The following is a 13,846-nucleotide window of genomic DNA, read 5'->3' as shown; positions in this document are numbered from 1 at the left end:
GGCCTTTAACTGTATGGTGTTTTTTGTTTCGTTTAAAATCCTAGTTGGATGACTTACCAGAGAATTCTCCAATCAATATAGTCCAAACTCCAATTCCCATTACAACCTCTGTACCAAAGCGTGCAAAAAGTCAGAAGAAGAAGGCCTTGGCAGCAGCACTTGCAACAGCTCAAGAGTATTCAGAGATAAGCATGGAACAGAAAAAACTTCAGGTGTGTAACACCATATCCCTTCCTGCCCCCTCCCTGTCTGCCCCCAGTAGTTCGTAAAGAGGAGTATCAGTTGGCTGTTGCTCCTTTTTATTCTATAATAGCAAGAATCTCTTTGTAAAAAATGTTTTGCAGGCACTATTTCTTTTTATTTATCAGCATGTGTTACTCATGTTACAGGAGGCTTTATCAAAAGCGGCTGGAAAGAAGAGCAAGACCCCTGTTCAGTTGGACTTGGGTGACATGTTAGCAGCTCTTGAAAAGCAGCAGCAAGCAATGAAAGCTCGTCAGATCACCAACACCAGGCCCCTCTCATACACAGGTATTTCTAGTCTGCTTGACTGTTGCTAAATGCATTTTGTGAGGATATAAATGTGATGGATCTGAGCATCTTAAATACCAAGCTTTAGTTTTTCCATGTAAACATAATAAAAACCTGGGAAGACTTTCTTAATGCTTTTCTTGAAAAATTCCCCTGTGCTAGCTTCTTCTGAGCCGCAGTGTGCGGTGGTGAAGGTCCTTGTAGAACTGAGGACAAACTTCTCTAAAAAAACCTACTATTCTAAACTCGGGATTTATGTCTTGAGAGTAATTCAGTGCTGAAATGGATATGTGGGGAAAAAAACTGTACTGGAGCAAAAAAACTGTACTGGAGCAAACCAAACATCTGCTACAGATATTACAGAATTTTCTTTGAAAGCATTTTAGAGAGGATACCTCTGACTGATACAGAGAGGTGCTTCTCCCAGGATATTCTGCCTACTTCTTCTATTGATAATAGTTCGGGGTTTCCTGATCCAAGGCTTTCCCAAACAGAATTTGTTTCTTAAACTATCCATTGCTTCTGTCACATGCTTTTACTGTCCATAAGGTCCAATGGCAGTGAATTCTAACCTTACTACACGCTGTGTGGGGAAGCTTTTCTTTCTACTGTTTTTCGGCGGTAGGGGTCAGGGAGAGGGGTTGTGCCCCACTCATCATTTTCTGAGCTTTCACAGCTTTTGTATTATAAAGAGACTGAGCAATCATTCCCTCTTCTCTTCCTTTATGATTCTTAGAGGTCTATCATCTCTATCTCTAGTCTGAAGAGTCCTAGTCTATTGAGCTACTCCATTGTGGAATTGTGTCTTTTCTGATAATCCATATTACTTTCTGTGTACCTTCTTGTAGTTCTACTGTATCCTTTTGAAAATAAGGAAGATCAGACATGCACAGAATATTAAGTTGTAGGTCTGTCATGAATCTACGCTATGGCTTAATTAAGCTTTTTTGTTCTCTTATTTCTTTCTCAATGTTTAAATTCGTGTTTTTAACACTTGCTGCTGAATACAGATTTGAAGTTTTTGTCATTATCTATTGTAACCCATGAATCTCATTCCTGAGTAGTAGTATGTAGCCTAGAGGCCATAGTTGTGTACATAGTTACCATTTTCCATCTTGTGTCTTGCTTCGTTTACCTGCTTTGAGTTTCAACCATGTTCAAACATTATTTCAAGTTGGCAAGGTTATATCAAACAAAGCTTAGCAAAGAACAGTTTGTATTTCCATGGGAGACCGCATTTGCGTTATTCTTTCTTACAGAAGATATACTTCAGCTACATGCTGCACTCTCATCTGTTTTTTGTCCTGTCAACTAAGCAAGTCTTCGACAACTAGAAATCAATGTTTGGATAAACATTTGCAACTTACCTTATTGTTATTATCTTACTAATAAAACTACGTGTAATCTTTTGAGAGAGATCCCTTATCAGTATTGAAGTAATTGCTTCCCTGGAATCCATGGCTTCCTAAAACATGAGGCTAAGTTGAAGAAAGCTTAAAACCATCTGGAAGCAACAATATCTGATGACGTATTTTTCCTGTCATTATGACCTGCTTTTTTCCAAGGAAGGAAAATGTACTTTAAGAATTCATTAGTGGAAATTCTGAAAACGCTGTTGAAATAAAGCTGACATGTCTTTTGGTGAAGCTAATACTTTTTCTGTATTTAGTTGGCAGTGCTGCTCCCTTTCATACCAAAGAATCTGCCAACAGAAAGTCCTTAACAAAGGGACAGCCGTCTATGGGTTGCCTTAATCCTTTGGACTCAACTGCCCCAAAAGTGAAAAGAGGAAAAGAAAGAGAGATTGCAAAACTGAAACGCCCTACAGCACTTAAAAAGGTAAACATATCAACCCTGGAATGTCTGGACCCACGCTGATACTTCAAGAGTAAAACCTGCTCTTTTCTTACTTGAGGACTAGTGGCCATAAGCATAGCGTGAGGGAGTCGAGAATTTGGGCCTCTAGTTCCTGTTACACTGATGTCTTGTCCTTTGGATCCAGGCATGAAATGGAACTTTTATACCCCTATAATTAGTTGACGGTGATACAAATCTATCTCAGTACAGATTGCAAGGACTTTTTAACTATAAACACTATGGGAAAGCTTGCATAGCTTTTTCTTATTGAATCCTAATTTGTAGTGCAGTGTAGCATGCTAACCTTAAAATTTCCCACTTTTTTTTTTTAGAGATGGGTATAGAACTTGAAGTAAATCCACAAATTTTAATTGAGTAAATTTTAGAAATAATTGGTTGTATGTATGTCTATATACATGCATACATGAAGTAGGTATGTACACGTAGAATACAGTATGTACAGAAATCAGAATGTAAGATACAAAGAAGCTAACCCTAAAAAAGTGTGAAAGACTTAAAAAAAAAAAGTGAAAGTCACCTGTACTTATGCACCACATTTCTTGGCAAGATCACTTTAATAATACTGACAGTTAGAATCTGGTAAAGGTGTGTGTACAAAGGTTGGCTTCGGCTAAGTTACTTCATCCCCACCACACCCGGAGTTTATTATTTTTTTTGACTGCCCATGATCTACTGGAGTCAGAGAATCTCACACCTACCCGTTCAGAAAAGTTTTCTAAATTCTTCGTTGTCAGTGGTTTTGTGGTGGTGGTATTTTTTATCATAGTAATACCAATATATCTGTGGCCATGTGCTTTGCGCTTTCTTTTATAGAAAGGATTCTATCTGTTGTGGTGCTTCACAAAGATGACTAGTATTCTTGCATAAGGTGTTTGTTTGGTTTTTTTACAGGGGTAGGTATGAGGAATTGTTAATGAGTGTTATGTATCAGAAAGAAGTTGTGAAAGTAAACTGTTGAAAGCACTATTTTTGTACCAGTATGAGAGTATTGAGTATACCATCTGTAAAATGCTGGAATGAAATACTGTTTGTGATCAAAGAGGAAACTGAAATTATTTCAGGGGGTCTTACCCTGGCATGAGTAGGAAGGTTCAAAACAACCTGGTTGACTTTATTTTGTGTTATGTTCAGTGAAAGAGATGTTTTCTTTTCAGGTATCTCTTAATTTTCAGGTGCTGATAGCTGTTGATTTTGTTCCTAGATTATTTTGAAAGAGAGAGAAGAGAAGAAAGGCCGTTTATCAGCTGACCATAGCCTTTTGGTGTCTGATGAACAGAAGGAGGTTCATATAAACTTGACTGCTGATCAGTCACAGGAGCTGACCTCTCAAGAAGGTTAGTTTCTATCTCTGGTCCCCTTTCCCTCCTCCCCATGACTGGACTCATCTGCTTATTTTATTATTTTGTCTTTCTCTTTTTAACTTATTTTAATATTATGAAATACTAGAAATTAGAACAGTCTTATAAAATCTTGTCTGTGTCTCAGCTGTGGAAGGCTCAGTGTAGTATGGGCTCTAAGTACATAATCCCCATACAGCCTTTTAATTCCTTTCTTTCGAGTGGGTGTTCCCAACACGTCAAGATCTGACAGCATTTTTGATATGTGGAGAAAATGCAGCCTGCTGTCAACCATGCCATGTTGATTACAATGCTTTTTAATGATGAACATACTGAAATTTTTTCAAGTATAGAAGTTGCAAACTGTAAGTAAGGTTTTCCAGTTTGTTGAACACCCTTGTCAATCAACTGCGACATCTGGACTGTATTTGCAACAACAGCTCTGAGCGACTAGGAAATGCCAAAGAATATTCAATGTCTGATGTGGGGGGTGGCGGGGGGAGAAGTTAGTTAAATATTTCTCTCTAAATAGTAGAGAAGTACTTGTAGCATTTAGGCAGGTTATCCCTTCTGTTCTATCCACTTCCCAAACTAAGCTTTGGCCATTTTTAAGTAACTATTCATATATTGCTTGTTTACCCAGCCCATGCAGAATACTGGCTGTGTGCCTGTTGTGTTTTCTCCCCCTCTCAGCTACCTCTCTGGGGAAGAGGAAGCAATACATAAGAAGTGTGATGATGTTTCTTTTACTTGAAAATGTATTTTGTAGTGGTTAAAAATTGTCTTTCAGAAACTGGACTAAGTATGCCTAGTGATACTTCACTTTCACCAGCAAGTCAGAATTCTCCGTACTGCATGACCCCGGTTTCACAAGGTTCACCTGCGAGTTCTGGAATAGGCAGTCCAATGGCATCTTCTGCGATAACCAAAATTCACAGCAAGAGATTCAGAGAGTAAGAGTTTTGCATTATTGATATAGACTCAAGGCTTGCATTTCAGTCACCCTCATTTTTGAAGTGTGGGTAGGTTTAGTAGACTTAAAAGGAGCTTAGTGAACATAATCCACCCTTCTATCAACAGAAGTTCCTGCAAGTACTACTTTTTGCCATAGACATGTTGTTCTGTGTGTAAGTATATATGTACAGGCACGTGCTTTGAACTGCAACAAATAAGCTGGGTGGAAGTATTTTCTAAAAAATAATTATTTTAAAGGAGGGCTATATACGCTTTGGATGGGAAGGGAAGGCATACTTACGAATGCTTAAAGTACTGTAATAGTCAGTCTTAATACATTGCTGCTTTTCTATTAATGTATCTTTATGGAGTACCAAATTAAGGGGAAGAGTAGTTGCTTGTGGCACCTCTTGGAGTATTTTTTTGGTATTTTAATATTCTTTTTGACTGACTACTTGAAGTAAGGGATATTACTGGAAATATAAATGTTTTCAGGATTTATTTTTAACTTACAGTGTACAGTCTTTTGAAATCCTTTCTATAACTTTAATAACTATTCTGCAGAAGTAAAATTATCTTTATTTGGTAAGAAAAAAGGCTTGGTGAAATAGTATTGATGATGTTTTATGCTAATATTTGTTTTTTCAATTGACAGATACTGTAACCAAGTTCTAAGTAAAGAAATAGATGAATGTGTGACACTCCTGTTGCAAGAGCTTGTCAGCTTCCAGGAACGGATTTATCAAAAGGATCCCATGAGAGCTAAAGCAAGGAGGAGACTTGTTATGGGGTTGCGTGAGGTTACAAAGCATATGAAGCTAAACAAGATAAAGTGTGTAATCATATCTCCCAACTGTGAAAAAATCCAGTCAAAAGGTATAAATGGTAAAAACAAGTGGTGCACTTAACTGGTTACAGTTTTCTTGTGCTGGTTAGCAAGGTTAGAAGCACTTTTTTGTTACTATGTGTAACAATTCCAGAGTGGAGTAGGAGAGAATGAATGTGGAGTGGCAGTCACACAGTTGATTCTGGAAGAAACTCATGAGGGGAGAAGAGCTTAAAGAAAAATAGATATTATGACACATAGAGTAGACTTCAGTTGTATTCTATTCGGTCTTTGATACACCTAGAGTCCTGAGCTCTGGGTCCCCTTAAGGAGGATTCCTTAAGAGGGCCATGAATTGGTTGGTTAGCTAACCGACACATTTTGCCACAACCAGAAATGTAAACAGACGTTTCCTGAGATATGAGAAGACCAAAGCTCTGATTAAGAAAAGAGCTGTGAAAAAATCTGGTTTAACTTGTGTGCAAGACTAATACAGAATATCACCTTGATCTATACTCCGTCACTATACTTGAAATGTATAGTTTGTTATCCTGTAGGACAAAGTAGCTGGTGATCATGTATGTCGAGGTTTTACTGACTAATGGCAGTTAAAATGGGATAGGTGTATTGCACCACACTAGGACTTTTACTGACTAGATATCTGTTTGAAATTGGTTTCTTCAAGGTGGACTAGATGAGGCTCTATACAATGTAATAGCCATGGCACGGGAACAAGAAATTCCTTTTGTCTTTGCTCTTGGCCGTAAAGCTCTTGGTCGTTGTGTGAACAAGCTGGTTCCTGTTAGTGTCGTGGGTATCTTCAACTACTCAGGTGCTGAGGTGAGTAAGTCCCCTCACATAAATGGCTGGAGTAAACAATTATGTTCCTTGTTTGGCGTGGAGCACACACCCAGCTAATACGCATTTGATAATGGCCCTGACCTGGTCTATATTATAGTGTATTTTTCTTAGAAAGTTAGTGGTGACAGAACTGAGAAACTAGGTTGAAACCCTTCGGTTGCAACATCTCTGTAGCTTTCAAATAGACTTAAAAGCAATCTGTAATTCTCAGGAAGGCTTAAGAGTATACAAAAAACATTATCTTTAAGTACATTTCCTCAGAGTTGTGTAAACATGGAGCGGTGTCTTTATTTTTACTTAATATAGAGAAGAACTAGTTTTTAGTTGAAGTAAAGGTATTTGGTGTTAATAAGCTTAAAGCTCATGATGTGGCATACCTTTGACTAAAAAAAGTAATGTAAAGTGGACGTTATTAGTGAGAACTTCTGATCATAAAAACTGCCTTCATACTTAGGACCTATTTAATAAGCTGGTATCACTGACTGAAGAGGCCAGAAAAGCATACAGAGATATGGTGGCTGCAATGGAACAGGAACAGGCAGAAGAAGCTCTGAAGAATGTCAAGAAAGCACCCCATCATATGGGTCATTCTCGTAACCCCTCTGCAGCAAGTGCTATCTCATTCTGTAGCGTTATTTCTGAACCCATATCTGAAGTGAACGAGAAAGAATATGGTAAGTGTGTTTAAAACTCACTTTTTAACTGGAAGCTGAAACTTCCCAAATGCTTCTTATTGCAAAACGTAGCTAAAATTATAAAATTTCATCACAGTTTACAGTATTCTACAATTTTCAGGGGTAAGAAAATAGGTGTGTCTTCAGGTAGTTTTGTAAGTCACTCTTTTCCCTGAACTACATCATGAACAATAATTTTAATTTCTAATCCTCAGAAGCGTTAGTTACCTAATTCACATTAGTGGAGGTGGCTTCTCCAGTTTTACTAAACGGTACAGAACTGGTACCAAACACTGAACTGATTGTATGGTTGAGGAAGAACTAATGACAGAGGGTAGGAACTAAACTATTGAGGTCTCTGAAGATAGGACATGCAGCCTAAATTCTGAAACTTGCCTTCTGTTCACACTAGAAGCATTCACTGCCATCTCAAATTTATTTATTAAGGCTAGATGACAGAGAGGATAAAAGGGAGAGTGCTTGTTTGAAGTTAAAAGACTTTTTTCTTACGGTGAATTAAGAATACTTTCTTGGGTTTAGTTACTGCTTCTGTGGTGTCTTACACTTCATTTATTAAAAGTTTTTCAAAAAAAACCTTTAGCAGATGACTTAAAGCAGAGAATTGCCACAGTATGTAATTTATACTTGAGAGTAACTCTTTGATTACACTCACTGTTCCATTTGGTACTTCCACGGGGAACTGTGTGCAAACTTTCAACTTTTGTAATGTCTGGTTTAGGATACTGTAAAAACCAAAGTTATTCACAGCTCTTCCTGTTGTCTCTCTCTTCTTCCCCCCATTTTTCTGATGAAAACCTTTCTAGCAAGGATCGAATAGTATTAAAATTATTAGTTCCTGTTGCTATTTAAACAATTCTAGGATGTTCAGGAAAATATTTTTTTTTATATGGAAAGAATTAATGTTTCCTGCTTAAACTTCTTTTGAAACTTGTAGAAACAAACTGGAGAAATATGGTGGAAACATCTGATGGGTTAGAAACTTCTGAAAATGAGAGAGAATCCTCGTCTAAGACTGCAGTATCAGAAAAAGCTGGTAATGGTCAAATTGAAAAAGCCACTCTTAATAAACAACCACCTCTGGCTACAACTGGTACTACCTCAACAACAAATCATGGAAAATCCACACCAGGTGACAAAGATGAGGCAAAACCAGATGACAATCTGGAATGGGCCTCACAGCAGAGTACAGAAACAGGCTCACTGGATGGCAGCTGCCGAGATCTTTTGAATTCCTCCATGACCAGTACTACCAGTACTCTCGTACCAGGGATGCTAGAAGAGGAGGAGGAGGAGGAAGATGATGATGATGAGGATTATGCCCACGAACCAATTTCTGTAGAGGTTCAGCTTAATAGCAGAATTGAATCTTGGGTTTCAGAGACCCAGAGAACTATGGAGACTCTTCAGCTTGGGAAGACCCTTAGTGGTGCTGAAGAAGACAACGCAGAACAAAGCGAAGAGGAAGAAACAGAGACTTCGGAACAGGCTGATCCAGTCACTGATGGTGAGGAATGGACAAACGATAAGCACGCAAGTAACACTCAACATAAACCCACCATCTGTAGTTCTTTGAATAAAGAACACACGGAGTCAATCTATATGCCGTAAAAAATAAGCAGGAACTCAGGAACTTTCTAGAAATTCTATTAAAACTAACTGTTGTAAAGGTTGCAGCCATTATTTCATATGCTTCATCTCAACATTTTGCACTGGTAAACATTTAATGTGTGTATTTAATTCACAACAATATTTTTGTAGCTGTCTGTTACTTCTTTGATTTAAAGACTAGCTTAGCTTTTATTCACGATCTATTTCCCAGACTAGAAACTGTGTGGAAAACTTGTCAGTAAGTGTTCATTTGATTTTTTGTGAAAGGAAGCATCTTGTAACTGACCAGTTTTAAGCAAAATTCTTTCGTAAGATGTGACTGTTCAGCTCATTTTCAAACAGATAACCTAGATTAAGACTAACAAATTACCAACACTTTACATGGGTGTTAGGGTGTTATGCCAGGCACATCAGTGTATTTGGCCATGACTTTCTAGTTCTGTCTAGAAATAAAAGTGAAATTTTGGTTCTCCTTAAAGAAAAGCTAGAAAACCCCACTTGCAGTCTTAGTGGAAAGTAAGTAGTAGAGAAATCTATGCGTGGTTCCTAATGGTAAGGTAGATGCGGTTTTTTAGCTGGTCTCAGTGAATGCATCGTTACAAAGCTGCTGATAGTTGACATGGTTACAGTAAGCTATAACAACTTGGATTGCAGAAAAACTTTAAACCAGAGGGATATAATTAATGTTTTGGGGTATTTTTTACAGGGTGGAAAAATTGCATTAAAAAACCAAACAAACAGGAAAGAGAACAAATTCCCTATTCTCTCCACAGTTGCTGTCTGCCAAACCACACTCAGTCAATCATTAACTATAGTCCCTATCCAGGGCTTCTAGTAAACTGATAACTTCCTCTTTCTCCTGTCACTTACCTCAGGAATGCTGTTTTGCATATTGTAATCTACAGAAAGGATTATTCTTGCTTTCTGCAATGTTATAACAGCAAGTCTGAATGATGTGGTGGCTCGGCGTATCTACATGTTCCTCTTTGTGCTTTGATGCTGGCCACTCTCGTGTTGAGTTCAGGATGTATCTTTACAATTCTTCCTCAAAATGTGACCTCTTTTTGTCTGTTCTCAAAGTTGTAGCAGCTTTAGGAGTTGACCTCTAGAGTAGGAAAGGAAATAGTTATTCCAGGAAAGGAGGAAGTGCCCTGTAATATGGGGAGGTATTTCAGTGGTTTGGAGATAAAAGAAACAACAATATGCCCTCCCTGAAACGTACATGTTGCTAGAGAATTGTGCCATATTTTGTTCTGAGTATTGTAAGCAAAATCCATTAACTGATGATGAATGTCTAAACAGTGCATGTAAGGAGTCTGTTTTCCATCTTTCTCTTATGTTGGCAAGGGATGTACTGAAACTGCCAGCAGCAGGAGCTTCACTACAGGAGTAGCCAAAGAGTAACTCGCATGAATAACACTTTTACAGCAAATGTATGTTTCTTTTAATTCCACTTTGTTTTTCTTGCTCACTTGTATCAAAATGCATAACAATCCTCCGGATAGGCTGAAAACCACAAGAAATGAGTAGCTTAGGTGTTCAGTCCACGCTTACTAATACGGGACCAACGCTTATAGTACTAGTGATGCTGGCGTTTTAAGTTGCACTGGGAAAATGAGACTCCAGGTTTAGGAATCCTCTACCCCTGGGTTTTTGGATGCTAATGAGAATAACAGAAACTGTATGTATTATGTAAATAATGCTTTGATAGGTCTAGGCATAGCAAATGCTATGTAGATAAGCAGTATAGAGAGCTGCTAGGACAACTGGCTGTTCCGTCATGTTCGTAGTTCCTTAATGTAATATTCCTAGATGTTAGAACAGGCATTTCATAGGAAAACAAAGACTAAGGAATGATGCCTCCTGAATGGTAAACCTTTTACTGTACATATGGCAGATTTCTACTGTCTGTATGTTTTGGAAAAGTTCTTGCTTTAGGAAATGATAGGTGTTTGAACTGCTGACAAGCAAAACTTGCCCTTGGATGTGTAAGCATGTGTCTCGATACCAGCGGAGATCAGTGTATACACTGAGGGCAAAACTTAACCAAAACATCAAAACCAAGGGTGTTTGTAACTTTTCCTTTTGCTTTTTCAGTGCCAGTGATTCAAATAACTTTTGATCTTGAAGTATTTAACATCAAAGGCGCATCTTTTTATATGTCTTTTCTGAACTTGGACTGTCATTTTAAAGTTTTCTGATCTTTATATCAAATAAGTCTTGTAATATTCAGCCCACTATTTAACTGCAGTTTTGCTACAGGTTTAATAGAGTTCTTGAAGGTGATATAGCACTTCTAATATCTCTGAATTTGCCAGCAAATAAGGAACTAGTCTCTTCTTAAAATGTGGCAGATCACCCTGAGAGGAGCAAACTGAAACCGGGTAAAGGCAACTGGTTTTAGTGCTTCCTTTTTGATAAGCGAGGAATGAGCAATAACTTTGAGAATGAAATTGCAATTCCTTTGGGAGTGATCCATTTGCATCTAAAATTAGGGAAGTTCCTTGCCACTTGAAGCACTTAAGGAGAGTATCTCACTGTGGTAATTTTGATTCTGTTATCACCAGAATTTAAAAAGAAAGCATACAAATGTTTTACAATACGATGATTTTTTTTTAAAGTAGTTGAATTTCTATTTCAGTATAAAAGTATGCAGTTTATTATACAGGTTGTTACTGTCCCCAAGAAAAGGTGTTTCTGTAGTTATAGGTGTATAGGTATTTTTGTTGTGAAAATGATTATTCGGAAAACAAATCTACTTTTCCTAAGACATTCTTTATAGAAATGACTTCACCACTTAATTTATCTGGTAAAATCAAAAATGATGTATCTGTGGTAGGGGTAGGGATCTTTAAAACTGATAGAGGTGGCTATGTATACAACCTATTTATAGAAATACTTTAAGTGTATCTGTCGAAGTAATAATAAAACATGGGAATACAAATACATAATACTTAAAAGGGAAAAATTCTGAACAACTTCTGTCCTTAGTTGGACCAAGTAACAATGTCTGAGTAAGGTTAGGGACCTGATCCTGCTTAACACATGCTTAAGAGCGTTAGTTCCACTGGCTTAAATTGGTGGCCTGCTTCATCTGCTTAAGTTGTGTGCAGGTAGTTGTAGGATTGGAGCTAAACAGTGACAGAGGGTTTTGACCTGTGTTTTATAAGTTCGTTATAGAAAATGTTCAGTAATGCACTTGTTGGTGGTGTTCTGGTAAAGATAAGAGGTGTCTTTATGCTCATTTAGGTGGGTGGGAGCTTACACAATGTGATTCTGTCCGGTTCTTTAACACAAGCTTACATTTTAATGATGTTACTTTAAATACGTATGTAAAAAAGTATTACCGTTTGAAAAGCTGCTGTTTGCTGAAACTGTCATTAGGTATTTCCTGTGAAGTTGTGCCAACTAATGAAATTGAGTTAATTTCTATGTTAGCCATTTAAAAATAAGACGTGACAATTTGTTAACGAAACAAAAACCAGCAGAAGCAAGCCATAGAAACAAGTCATGTGGGTTTTCTACCCGCCCTGCCACACGCAAGGAGATGTGAGAATGTCTAACCCAAAACTTCCTCGCCAATGAATGATAACGCTGAAAGTAGAAACCCAGTTGGCACAGCCCACCTTCTAAATGTTCATAAATCGTTCGTGTATTTTACTTTTAAATAGATTCTAATAAGGAAAGCTGTTTAATCTTTAATGTCTTAAAAATTATAGTAATATTTAGGTTAAAGCAGTAGAAAAGTCATTATGAGATACAATATGAAGGGGTTTGTTCCATTTCTTTTTTGCTGTATGAAGGATAATTGTTCTGTCTACCGTACTTTTTGGAGTAATAACAGCTTTTTTGCACTATGTAAATACTAGTGGGGATTCTTCCATAACTAATAAAAATGATTGTAGAAGTTTATGGCTTTTACAGTGATTGTTCCCAACTCTGTGTTTGAGGGCGCTGCCCTGGCGCTGTGGGAAATGGAGAAGGTCCGTGTTACCGCGTACTTGGCCGCGGGGTGGAGAAGCCATGTGGTGGCCCCTCATCTGGGGCTGCCGGTGCCCTGGGCCCCAGCTTGGGGCGGACAGCCAGCTCAGGGAGCTGGGCCCCTCCAGCACCTAGGCTGAATGGTCCCTGGCAGAGGCGCTGGAGAGAAAAACGGGATTAGTAGAGTGTTTTTCATGTTACGGAGTCCAGGTGCCATGTTGTCTGAAGAACAGCAGGTTTTTCTGTATAGTATTTGCCTCATCATTGAGATGGAGCATGACGGCTAGGTCCAGGATATTGAGTTGGAAATAACATTTGACTGAAGACCAAATGAGCAAGAATAACCACAGGTACCTCTGAAAACCAGGATTTCTTGCATGCTGCTAACGTATGAGAATTTAAGTTGATGTGCCTTTATTGTTATACCGGTGCATGAAGTCACCTTTGGAAAATAACATTAAGTTCTCAGCATGTCCCCTGTTCTCCAGTGACTCACTGGTAACTGCTCACACTTCCACAGCTCTAGTAACAGTGTCATTAACTGTGTTATTAACTGGTTTTGCAACTCCCACATGTGAGAATATTTGTAGCAATTCAAAAAGGATACAGCTTCATCCTGTAACTTTGAATTTTTCATTTATTTGCCTTAACTTCATATTTCAGTTCTGCTATTGCACTTGCCTTCTGTTAAAAGTGCTTCTGTTACAAACTACTTGGTAGGTGCTGTCGCTTGCTGTCAAAATTACTCCTCACGTCTGGGTTTTGCCTGAGTCTTCTCAACCTGGTAAGAGTTTTGGGAAGTACAAAAAAAAGTAGGTGCCACCTATGTGAGTTGTGCTACTGAAATGACAAGAAAATTAAATCCCCCCAAAGCCTTCCAAACTGAATTTTCTTCTCCCTCCCCATTTCTTCACCAAGTAAAAAACACTAACCATTTTGCAGTGCCCTTGAGGAAAGCTCCTTGCCTCTACTGCAATTTTTTTAAATGGTTTTTTATTTGCTTTTTTTTTTGTATTGCTGTGCACTCAGAAGAACTACCCCAAGGAAAAACTTACTCCTGCTTTTGCTGTGTTGGAGCTCCTGCAGGCAGCACTGACGTGGCCCTCGGGGCACCAGGCCTGTGCAGGCAGGGCTGGATGCTCACAAATCTGCCTGTCTTTAACTTGCAGAAAGAC

General features: G+C 38.3%; 1 protein-coding gene across 1 annotated transcript in view; it reads left to right on the top strand.

Annotated features, from left to right (window-relative positions):
• Positions 1–12,602, top strand: part of SECISBP2L (SECIS binding protein 2 like) — a 30,799-nt gene extending 18,197 nt beyond the window's left edge. The window contains exons 10-18 of the mRNA XM_056346228.1: positions 45–212; positions 390–531; positions 2,201–2,370; positions 3,611–3,743; positions 4,537–4,699; positions 5,356–5,576; positions 6,212–6,366; positions 6,842–7,061; positions 8,017–12,602. Of these exons, the coding sequence (XP_056202203.1) occupies positions 45–212; positions 390–531; positions 2,201–2,370; positions 3,611–3,743; positions 4,537–4,699; positions 5,356–5,576; positions 6,212–6,366; positions 6,842–7,061; positions 8,017–8,690 (2,046 nt within the window). The 3' untranslated portion in view covers positions 8,691–12,602. The remainder of the gene's footprint in view (positions 1–44; positions 213–389; positions 532–2,200; positions 2,371–3,610; positions 3,744–4,536; positions 4,700–5,355; positions 5,577–6,211; positions 6,367–6,841; positions 7,062–8,016) is intronic.
• Positions 12,603–13,846: the final 1,244 nt, after the last annotated feature.

The sequence above is a fragment of the Falco biarmicus genome, chromosome 7 (genome assembly GCF_023638135.1).
Source record: "Falco biarmicus isolate bFalBia1 chromosome 7, bFalBia1.pri, whole genome shotgun sequence".
Lineage (NCBI taxonomy): Eukaryota > Metazoa > Chordata > Aves > Falconiformes > Falconidae > Falco > Falco biarmicus.
This window is presented reverse-complemented; position numbering and strand designations above follow the sequence as displayed.